Below are 12323 nucleotides of genomic sequence, written 5' to 3'. Positions count from 1 at the left end.
ACTACAGCTGATGGTTTTTGTTTAACATTCCACCTTTTCTAAATTCTTTCCCAAATTCTGATATAAAATGTTTAGAAGAACTTCTCTTGCAGCAAAATGTTGACTTACTTCCTCTGAGTCAGCAATACTCTTTTGATCATTTTTTCCCCTTTTTGCTTCCTCAAGCAGGAATACAATGTCCTCATTTTGACCACATACCAGACAGGTCAGGAATGGGAACCTGTTACAACTGGATGTTGACCTGCATCGACTTGATTTTAAAGACACTAAATTCTGTTTAAAATAACTGTATAAAAAAAGATTAGTTTAAAAAAAAAAGCCCAGAATATTGTTCACTGTCTTTTGTCTGGCTTATTGACTTAATGCTGTATAATACACCAAGGAAAAAGACAGGGCATGACATTCACTGAAGGTGTACAAGAAATGTTCTTATATAGTGTGACAGCATTCAGATGTTACTTTTTGAAATTACTTGGCTTCATTTTATCACTTTTTATCACTGTGCTCCATTCAAGTCGGTTTGCCTTGCCTGACCTTGTTTTTTTTTTTTGTTCAGGGATATTGGCAGTACTTCTTTTTCTAGTTTCAGTGCAAGGTACTTTCTTGTGCCTTTCATTTATATAGTTACTTTAATTAAATCTGCTTCAAGAGTGCATAATAGGAAACTTCACTAATATATTTTCTTTAACTGGTTCCTTACATATTTTTAACTTTCTCCAGATGTATTTTATAGGGTCTGATAGGAATGAAGGTAACTTTCATATAGCAGCCTTAATGGGGCTGTGCTTTGGATTGTGACTGAAGCAGTGTTGATACCACACTAGGATTTTGACTTGCTGCGTGCTGCTTGTACATTGTCGAGGTTTAATTTTTACCTCAGCCCTGAGTAGGCTGCAGGAAAGCAAAAAGTGGTTAAGGGACAACCAGGACAACTGACCAGAGGTGTGCTCAGTGACATATAATGTCGTGCTCAGTGGTAGCAAACAAAGAGTTAGGTAAGATTAGAGGGATGGAGCACCTCTCTTGTGAGGAAAGACTGAGACAACTGGGATTCTTTAGCCTGCAAAAGAGAAGGCTTTGGGGTGAGCTAATTGTGGCCTTCCAGTACCTGAAGGGCGCCTAAAAGAAAGATGGAGGCAGACAAGAGCATGTACTAACAGGACAAGGAGGAGTGAATGGCTTCAAACTGGAGAGTAGGTTTAAATTAGACATTAGGAAAAATGGTTGCCCAGCTGTGGATGCCCCATCCCTGGAAGTGTTCAAGGCCAGGCTGGGTGGGGCTTTCAGTCTGGTCTAGTGGAAGGTGTCCCTGTCCAAGGCAAGGGCGTTGGACCTAGGTGATCTCTAAGATCCCTTCCAACCCAGGCCAGTCTGTGATCTGGCAGCAGATACAGGAACTGTGCCCAGCTGTTCTATGTGAACATGAATGAAAACACATATGAGGAAAATGAAAACATTTTTCATTATGAGGGTGGGTGAGCACTGGTACAAGTTGCACAGAGGGGTTGTTGAGTCGTCCCACATGGGAGATACTCAAGAGCCACCCGAACATGGTTCTTGGCCACTAGGTCTAGGTGGCTCTATTTAAGCAGATACCCTTTGGAGGCCCCTTCCAGCTTTTGTGTGTTTCAGTGTTGCTGGGATCCCAGGTTCCTGTGCCATTAAAAGGAGTGGAGCTGCTTCCATAATCTCACACTTGCATGTTAATCACCGACAGTAAGAGTAGCAGGGTCAGCATCTTCACATACAAGTAAATGTTACTTTTACTATTCTTTATTAAGAAGTACTTATATACTCTGAGGAGAATAGGCTTATGAGACGAGGTTTTACCCTGAGGAGTAAAATCTGTTGAGGTGAAATAGTATGTGATGTTCTTTGGTTTGAAAAGAGATTTTTAGGATTTTTTTATTACACATTATAGACTATAGATTTAAAAATCTTCTTAAACTGTAAAAGCTTTTTAAATATAAAACTTCACTTCACATGCAAACAAAGCATGAACTAGCCCCAAAGCTACATTTTTATCACTGGCTGTGATACCAAATCTCATTACTGCAACTGACTAGAAGTACAGAGGAGAGCTATTCATGGTTTGGAATAAAGTAACCAGAGAAGTGATATGTTCACATGCTGAATTTTGGCACTACGCAAATCTGAATGCAAAATTAAAGCAGGCTTGAGAAAAGCCTGAATTTTCCTTCTTTTTTTTTTTTTTTTTTTTAAGTCTGAATACTTTATTCTGATTGTGCTTATGGCAAAATGACTTCTAAACTGGCAGTATGTTGACACTGTTCTCTAGGATATATGTTAGATGGAATACTTAAATTGTTTGCCTTTTACATCTCTCTTAATTGCATTTTGAACATTAGAATGTACACCAGAAGAGGAAAAAATGAAATACGTAGCTGTTTTCTTCTTTTATCATGTTTACAAAATGATATATAAATCCAGCTGTAGTTGTTAGATTTTAATATGATGTGGAGAATATGAATTTTTCCTTGCTTAGAGTAACACCTGATATTGAGGCCTTGTTCACAGTAACAAAATTACTTTGAGTGGGAATGGAACTCTGTTGCATTTGAAACTGTATAGTAAAATTCCCTTTGTATTGTGTTAAAACTGGCAAACTTTCTTAGCTGTAATAATAATGCATTCATTTTGCTTTCGTCCATAAAAAAATATCTATTAGATCATGAGTGTGGTTCACACTAATACACAGCACACTAAAGCACAAAAATACAGGAGTAAATTCTAGGTCTTTAACTTGTGACTTTTTATCTAGGTGAGAGGCGGGGGAAGCATGTAAATTGTAAAACTTTCCACTAAAAGATCCTTATCAAACCTTTTATGGCTTTGCAAGTAGCTAGTTTAATTCATGATGTAAACATCTCTTGGACTTTGTATGAATAATGCTGTAGCAGTTTATTTGCCCTCTTCAGTGATAATTCCTCTTATTTCCTATTCACTGTGTCATGCAAATTAAAGAATTTTTTTTTCATTTCTTGTGTATTTCAACTTGGAAGTTAAATTTGCTTATGTCTTTGTTCAGTATTCCAGTCACTAAAACACCTGATGGTAAAAGTCCCTAATGCTTTGGGTTTAGAGTTCAGGCAGGGGACATTCCCATCCATTAGAAAGTATATTGCAAGCACTGTTAAAACGGTACTTGCAGTTACAAATGAACAAATCATACATGAATGTCTAAAATCATACATTAGACTTTGTTTTGGACTTTGAGCTGAAGCTGTGTCTTTCCTGAAACAGCAAAGTTAGACTTTGTTTCAGTTTAATGCCTAGATACAGCTAGTTGTACAGGTCTTTTAAAGTACTGTATAGTTACTGTTATTTTCTATAACTTGGGCTTTAAATAGATTGATTTAAAAATTCTCAGTCATTCTGGGGCTCTTGCTTATGGTTATGGTCTTAGAGATATATTTTAAATAGCAGTCTAAACATGGCAGAACTAACCTTAAGTGAATTATCAGTCAGCCTTGTAAAATGTTTCTCAGATATCTCTCAATGAAGAGTTAGATTATAAGGTGTCAGTCTACAAAAAATAAAATATTAGGAAAAGAACTTAATATGGTTTAAAATGAACATGAATTAGTAAAAAGATCAGTAAAAGGAAGGACAGCAGAAGAAAGTATTGGAATACTGATCATTTTTTTAATGAATGACATGTTAGAAACAAAGTTGTTCCCTATTAAATACTTCATTTAGTTTTATGCTGTGTTGTGGGGCCACCTGACCTCTTGGCAATGCTGTAATACAAATATTAGTATACAGGTAATGAATGAATAAATAATTGAGCAATCTTTTTCAGCTGCCAGTTGAAGTCAGAATAGAAGTGACTAGGAGAGCTATTAAGGCAGTCAAACATCTTTCGGAGAAATCAAGAAAAAAAACTTCAGATCATGATATGAAAGATGCTGAAAACCCATCTGCTGCTTATGAAGAAACTCTGAATCATTTGCAGCAATCTCTTGCTCATCTGGAAACACTCACTCACAGTTTTATCACTTACTTGAAAAGCAGCGAACAGGTAATGATTACTGATCAAGTACTTGCTTTGAGTATTACCATTGACTAGTAGCAATAGACATCAATCTTCTGCCATATTTTATTAATGTTTTCTACCTTTGCTTTTGTTGACCTGGGGTTTGAAAATTTGAAAGTTCCATCAATCTTTTCTTTTTCTCAGTATGTGTTAATTCCTAACAGAAAGGAAGACTAATACAGCCCTGTAAATAAGTAGTACACTGATTAGTGTTCCAAAAACTATCTGTTCACAGGATACACTACAGAAGTATGGCTATTTATATGATCTGTCAAGGTCGGAGAAGGAAAAAATCCATGAGCAAGCAGTAACTATGTGTATAGACGGTCAGCCCCTGGACATGGTGCAGCAGTTGTTACAGGTGGCTGTTGGAGATCTGGGCTTTTCTCCCCAGGATATTGTCCAATGTGCTATTAAAAAAATTGTAGGTATATTAAGGTAAGCACGCTTCCTCAATTAAGCACAAAAATATTTCTTCTGGATTTTTGAAGGGGTTTTTTTATGGATGGTTGAGTTGGTGTGTTAGTTTGTTATGGTTTTTGGTTGGTTGGTTTGTTTTGTTATTTGCAGTGAATACTTGTTTGCTTTTAATGCCTGGATTTTGCAGTAACATGAGAGTTCTTTGATTATGTTTCTGTTTACCGATAATTTCATATTTAGTTATATTTTTACGAGTTGGGGAAGTCTGAACAATTTGAACAAAGTAAGAGCTTATCCTGTTCTTAAAGTTTTAAGAACAGTGTTTTGTTTTTAACCAGTGTTAAAAAGCACTGGTGCTTTTTAGTTAAAAGCATTGGCTTTACAGCATTGTTCCATTATGTGTATGTGCCCTTGTGAATTTTTGTAACATTTACAACTGCACATAATTCTTCCCTCTTAAACAGAGTTAAAAGGCATGTTTACTGGAAATGGTAACTCATGCAGGCATTTGGGCAGCAGAGGCCTAGTAATAGCTTCTGCACAACAGTGTGTCCTATCAGAAGTTGTACAATTTCCATCTTTGGAAAGCCTTTCTGAGCCTTTTCTGGGAGCTGGGGGTTTTTTGTGCTGGTTGGTTTGGTTCATTAGAAATATTTTATTCCCCCTCATTTTTTTAAGGGAGTGCAGGGAAGCAGGGGAGGATAATTTTATATCATCCATTATAAATTGAACAGTTCCTTCTCATTTAACTATTCATACAAAACTCTCTTCTGAAGTATTTCTGTTTTAAAGAGATACATGCAACAAGTATGAAAGAGTGTTCTGCTGTTAGATGTCTCGTAAACACTGTTTAGCACTTCTAAGACCAGTTTAGAGAGATACAACTTTGAGAATTTATCCTGTTGTTCTGCATGCAGAAAAATTATATGGGCAGGATGATCTGAATGCACACACCAGGAATTGGAAAACGAGTCTAGCATGGAAAATTTTCTATGTCTCTACTTTTTCTTCAGCATGTATATATTACAGCAGATTGAAGTGCCACAGATGAAAAGAAGGCAGCCTGTCAAATTGTTTGCAGTCCTCTTTGGCAGAAAATTGATTTCTCCTGTCACTCAGTTTAAGAGTGTTCACAGCATCCTCAATGATGATAGAGCTTTTGCACAGCAACATAAGTAATACAGTCTTTCTTCTCTGGGTTTGTCCATTTGAAGAATAATTTAGCTTTAGGTAATAACTGTCCTGCTGTTCCTGACTAGCAATATGATGTATCTGGATACAAAGCTCACAAAGTCCAGTTATTTTGACTATAATGAGTCTCATTAACATGCAGAGTATGAGAAACCTATCAAAATTCTCCTTTCTACTCTGCTTCTTATCAACACTTTTCTGTGAACTGAATTACTTGTTCTTTATATGCATTGCAAGGCTGGAATGACTGTAAGTTGATTTAACGTTCGGGGACAGTGATCATCCCAAGTAACTCCTATGCAGCCCTTCACTGGAAAGAGGGGAATGACTGTCTCATCGAGAAAACTGTAGTGGCAAAGATGGGCAGATGAGTTTGAAGTTTCAATTGAACTTGTTTGGTGTGTGATGTGACCTAATGTGGTCAGTAGAAATATTCCTCTCCCACTCAGCTGTTTTTTTGTGAAGGGAAGGATAATTTCATATCATTATGAACTATGGAAAGCTTGTCTACTGCAATGATAAAGAGCATGAAGTGAAAACCTAGCATAAAAGAGAAAATACTTAAGATAACATCCTCCCTATGATGCAGTTCAGAAAGGGTTAATATTAGAAAGCAATAAATATAATCTAAATACAGGGAGAAATTAAAAGAAATATTGTTGCTTGGTATCTCTTAAGCCTGCTGGAATTCATGTTGTTTCTGTGAGTAAAATTGGATTCACCTCTGTCCTATTCTCAGGTGTTCACTTTCAAGATACTATACAAATTACAACATTTTGTTCAATACTTGTATTTCTGCAATTAAAGAAGTGGTCTTGCCAGTGTAGCTTGGAAAAGCAAACTTTTACTCAATAAATGCAACATATGTTACACAGTGGTTGTTTTATACATTAGTTTTGAAAGAGATTGTGTTGGAAAATTCCTTCTTTGACAATTAACCTTCAAAGTAGCCAACAAAGGTTGTAAGGCTGTAACAGTGAACTTGGATTTTCTCTAGCTGTGGTGACAAGGAATATAATTAAGGTATTGCAAACACAAGTGAAAGAGGCCTGTATGGATATGAAAAATTACGGTACTGTCAGTGATCTGTCTGAAAATTAAGCAACAGTCAACCACTTATGTGACTGAAAATACACATCCTTTCTTTCAGTTGCATTAACTACAACCATCCTTCAAACACTGTAAAATATCTTTTGTTATTAGCATATATAGTCATTCTTGCAGAAGAACCTTTTAGAAAGTAAAGTCTTCATGAAAGCTTAAGTTACTTTTTGGCTTCATTTTATAGCAGTGTATGATATGACATGCTTAACAACTTTGATACCGTCTCAGAAACAGATTTTTTGTTAAATATAACATAGTTATTTGCCTAATTGAAGATTCTGTGATTTATAAATTTGTAAATCATTAAATTACAGTTTTAAGAGCAGTATTGGCCTCCAGTTATTTTAATTACTTTTGTCTCAACTTTGTAGTTCTGGCACCCAAAATTCAAAATATAAACTCTTGCACTGGTATCTGTAAAAGCTCTCTAGCAGAGCATATATTCATACTTTACTTGGCTTATGTATTGTATTATCCTTGTTTGCTTGTAGAAACAGCTATTATAAATAAAAACCAGTTGCCTCTTTCTTCAGTAGAAACTATGAACTTGTGGAAAGCAAAAGTTATTAATATTATTAATAATATTATTAATATTTTAGCAACAATGGTTGCCAGATTAGCCTTACCTAAGACTCCATTTAATCCTTGCTGAAGATCACTCGCATGATGGATGGGAAACGTTCCATGATCCCTGACTGCAGGCATGTCTGTGGTTCGTCAGTCAGGAGAGACACTTTGTTTGTTGAAGACTTTATGGTCCCCTTCACCTGCTGCCCCTAGAGTTCTTCTCTTTGATGTCCACAGAGATACAGTGTTTCAGGGAATTTTGAAGCATTCATTAGGCAGTGAGAAGGAAAGCTTTGGTGAATTTTTGAGTTCCTTATTTAATGCCCAGTGTTCTCTGAAATCCAGCTTTATTAGAAAGAATAGCGACATTAACAGGAAGAAAAAGTCAGATTTTTTATTACCTTATCTTATTTGAGCAGGGGTCATACAGAGTAATTTTGTATATAATGATTTTATGGTATTTTAGATGGCAGTGATGGTTTGCCATTAAAACATTTTTCCCCAGCTTTGAATGATCACACCCATCAGTATGTTATTTCCTTCTTTTCCTCATATTTAAATATGACAAAGCATGATCAGAAGGAGGAAAATAATGCTGGAGTATTTTCAATGAATACAGTAATTAGGTTAAAAAATTTAGATTAAGTTAATTCATTCTTCCAGGCGTTCTTTGTACTTTATTCTGTTTGCGGAATGTGATTAAATATACATCACTTTTTCTGACACTGAACTGAAATCAAAATAAGCCTTTATCTGTGTAATTACACCAAGCTCATACCTAGGAGTTTTGAGGTGAGCATTGAATCATGTTCTGTTGTTTAAAACATTGATAAAATAGCATATAATTTGTGTGGAAGACTAATCCTTCATTAATTATATTTGTTTCTGTTAGTAGCTGCTTATTTTTAATCATTAATTATTAAGAAAAGAACAAGGCAGCAATCTGTGGAAACTTGACGGGATTATTTATCTCATGAGCTGTCATCTCTTTTTAGTTCTTCTAACCTCTAGGCAGTAAAGGCAGTACTAAGCTTAACAAATTGCAAGCTTTCAATCTTACTAGATTTTTTTTAAATATTTCCTTATTCTAGATAACTGTAGCTTACTGTTTAGATTAACCTTTCTCCTTTCCTTGTGCTTAGTAAAAAACATTTATCTGTGTCTGACAAACTTGAAGCTTCCTGTAAATGTTCATACATCTTTTGTTCTTGAAAATAGGCTTTCCAGATGTATTGTCAGAAACAGTGATATTTTTGTTTGCAGAAATGCCCATTAACTTCTGCAGATACATTTCTTTTGACCTCTTTTGGGTTGTGTTTGTTTGTTTGGGGGATTTTTTGTTTGTTTTAGGGTTTTTTTGAGGAGCTCAGAGCATGCTTGTGACAGGAGCTAATAACTCATTTCTGATTGGAGAGGTGAAGGTTTTTTGAAGAGAAAAGGGCTAGGACTATCCGGAACTGATCTCTAAATTGAGCTGTCCTTTGATATGATGGTTGTTCATGTACACTAAACATATGTAAGTGCAAGTAGAGCAGTAAGAACTCGCTTTCTGTACACTCTACAATCATATAATACTTTGGGTTGGAAGGAACTTTTATTATCTTGGGCAACGCCCCCTACAATGAGCAGGAACATCTTCACCTAGATCAGGGTACTCAGAGCCTGTCCAGTCTGGCCATGAATGTTTCCAGCAAAGGGGCATCCACCACATCTCCTGACAATCTCTTGCAGTATCTCACCAGCCTCAGTGTTAAAAATTCCTCTGTCACCATTTTTCTTATAATCCCCTTTGAAGTACTGATGGGCTGCAAACGTCCTCTTTGTTTCTGTTTAAATACTCATTCTCTTCTTAGCATGCAAGTTTTTTAAGTATTCCAGTTGTCTTTTGATGTGCCTTGTTAATGCCCTTTGTAGATGTGTGTTCATTACAAACTTAATTGGAAAAAAGGCACAAAAAAATGGAAAGTTTAAATCTGGCCTGTAAACAAATCACTAGCAAAGTGGCTTATAAAAAGAGCATTAATGAAGTGTCTTGTATCTGTCTTCACTCCAGGGACAAAAATTTTTCTGGCTTTTTGTTTTTAAAGGAAATTGCAACCATCTCCTAATGCACATAGCCAGTTGCATAAAATGATTATTTGAGTACTGGTCTGCTTTTTTACCATTACCACACTTCTGCCATATGGTGTGTTTTGGTTTTTTTTTTTTTTCTTTTTCCTAAACAGAGTGTTCAGTTCCTTTATGTCTCCTTTCTGAGAAAATACACTTTTCTTTTTTTTTTTCTTCTGAGAATGAATTTTTTTTTTGTGTTTTGGTAAAAGTGGATTTTATCTTTTGACATACCACATCTCTGAGAATTTAAAACCCTGAATATTTCTATTCTGTACTATAAATTATAGTTTGGTTGTTTCCAAGTATTCTGAAGTTGTTTAGAAAAATATCTAGATTTAAGCTTCACTCTTAAAGTTATTTAGTTACCATATGCTAATACTGGTACTAAGAACAGCTTTTCTATCAGTCATATGTACAGTATCTTTTGAGAAAAAGACTAGTGTCAACAGTCTTCCACTCCTATTTCAAACTTTAGGAATACAATATAATAATAATATAAAATGGGTATGCTAAATTTTCATTATGCAACAAATCATCATGCATCTGTTCCGAATAAAGTCCTATTGATTTTTAATCCACTGTTGTTCACTGGAGTGCTGGCCACTTACTAAGATAAAAATATGAACAATGAAAATTCTGAATGCAAGAAGGCATTTAAGATTATAAAGATTAAGGTCTCTAAAATATATATATATATTATATATAGGATATGTATAATTTATAGGAAACATATCTTGCTGATGCAGTAAATGACAAAATTGTAAATAGTCTCTCTTTACAAAAAATATTTTGCAATATCACGGTAATTTTTGAATGTTACTATCAGCTGTGTAGCATGTGTTTGCTATTGGTAAGAGCAGATCTAGGAAGAGGCTGACATTTTTAGTAGCAGAAGAGCTTTGATATGATGATGAACGGTAGGGAAAATGCACTTTTTCTCTGTGTTTTTTTGAATCATCTGCAGTCAGATAACTTGATAACTATTTGCCTTTTTTTCGCTTTCTTTAATGCAGCTTTGACAAACCTAAGACAGGCAAAGCTGTCTTTCCAATTCATCCAGGCATCATTTCTGCAGCAGTGGTTTCCGTGGGGAGAAAACCCACGTGTGTTCTCTCAGCACTGAGTCTGTTTAATGGAAATCTTAGCTGAAAGTGTACTTTCCTACAAAGGGGCTTTGGGCTGGTTGTTTGTTTGTTTGCTTGACCCAATTTTTACAACCTTTTAACCTCCAGAAGAAAACTGTATTTTTAATTGAAACATCTGATAGGAGTGATGGACATTTTTCTATTCCACACATACACGGAGGCTGCTGTTCCATGATGGCTTGACCCCAGAGAAATCAGCAGATAGGATGCTACTGACTCAGGTTACATTTGAGCTCATTTAAGCCAACAGTGATACTGCAAAAAGATTCAGACAGAAAAGATAGTGACATTTATGTATAACTTTGTCTGGTTAGTTCATATTGATCTTTAAGATAGCTAGATTACGAGTGAATATTCTGCTAGCCTAAATAATCTGTGTTAGAAGCATTAAACTTCAACTATGCATTTCCTTTCAAGCTTCATTTAAAAGTTTTAGTATTTTTTCCCCACTCTTTCTTGTTGCTTTTTGCATTACTCTGACATAAAAATAAAGGTACTAGTTAAGAAGCAAAACTGGAAAATTCTTATTGAACAATTGATATAAATCATACAGGTGCATGAGATAAAATATTAAGAACAATTTTAATGGTAACTTTGTCTTCCCTTAACAGTGGAAATGGTGACTCATCTACAACAGAGAAAGATCCACTTGGAGTCCTTGAAGGTATAATTTCTGCAGTGCATGCAAGCGTTGAAAAAGGGTAAGAGCTTCCTCTATGGATTCTTTGGGTAAGACTTTGAAAGATGCTTCTCATGAAGGATTTGAAGGTGCAATACTGAATATGGATGATTTTTCTTTGTGGATATATATAATGGGTATGCACTTAATTTTCTAAGACTTTATTCTGGAATGGGCTATCATTTTTCGTATTCAAAATCTGAATCCTGAAAGAAACCTTTACTTGATCATGTGGAAGAAAGCACTGAACCTAAAATTTAGATAACTTTGTATTATAGTGAAATGAGAAAACAGCTTTTCATCTGTGACTACTGCAGATTGTGTATCTAACATAAATGTGTAACTGTTTTATTTTCAATTTAGTTCATAAATTGCAAATAATAATGATTCACTTTCAGATACCTGAATTTAGATATCTAAGTTTGTCCATATTTATAAGGTATAGTGCAGAAACAATTTCCCAAGTGCTGTACGATGCTTTACCACATTGTTTCTCCTCTTTTGGGAATATCCTTACTTTTGATCATATAATGCCCTGTATGTCTCACCGACATTTTGCATTTCACTCCCTGTAAACACAAGGAAGGAACAAACAAACAAAAAAAACCAAACAGCTTTTTTTCTTCCCTAGATGTACAAACGAAGAAATTATGTATAATAATGACAATAAAATCTTACTCTTTCTGGTAGCCACACAAAAAGTTATACTATTTTTTGAGGCTTCTTCAATGAAATTAAATTAGTTGAATGTTGGATACTGAAGTAGATTGATGTAAAAATTTGCAGTAAATACAGTGTGCAGTATTGTAAGATATACAATGGATGAGTCGATGCCTGTTTTGAGATGCAGTTTCTGGAGTCTTTTATTTGTATACTTCATCAACATTTAACTGCTGAAACAATAAGCTGGAGTGAACATAATTATGATTGCAAGAGATTGTTTATATTCCTTGAAATACTTATTACCTTAAAACTCAGCTAATCAATTTACAAAACAGAAATATTTCCTCAGGAAAACATATATGAGCATCAAGTGCAAGCTCTACAA

At 35.0% G+C, this 12323-nt stretch overlaps 1 protein-coding gene across 1 annotated transcript in view; it reads left to right on the top strand.

Moving 5' to 3' along the window:
• The window catches only part of NBAS (NBAS subunit of NRZ tethering complex), a 161769-nt gene that overhangs the window by 112426 nt on the left and 37020 nt on the right, over positions 1–12323 (top strand). The window contains exons 45-47 of the mRNA XM_015621281.1: positions 3824–4042; positions 4293–4495; positions 11208–11297. Coding sequence (XP_015476767.1) covers positions 3824–4042; positions 4293–4495; positions 11208–11297 — 512 coding nt within the window. The remainder of the gene's footprint in view (positions 1–3823; positions 4043–4292; positions 4496–11207; positions 11298–12323) is intronic.

Source organism: Parus major, chromosome 3 (genome assembly GCF_001522545.3).
Source record: "Parus major isolate Abel chromosome 3, Parus_major1.1, whole genome shotgun sequence".
Classification (NCBI taxonomy): domain Eukaryota; kingdom Metazoa; phylum Chordata; class Aves; order Passeriformes; family Paridae; genus Parus; species Parus major.
This window is presented reverse-complemented; position numbering and strand designations above follow the sequence as displayed.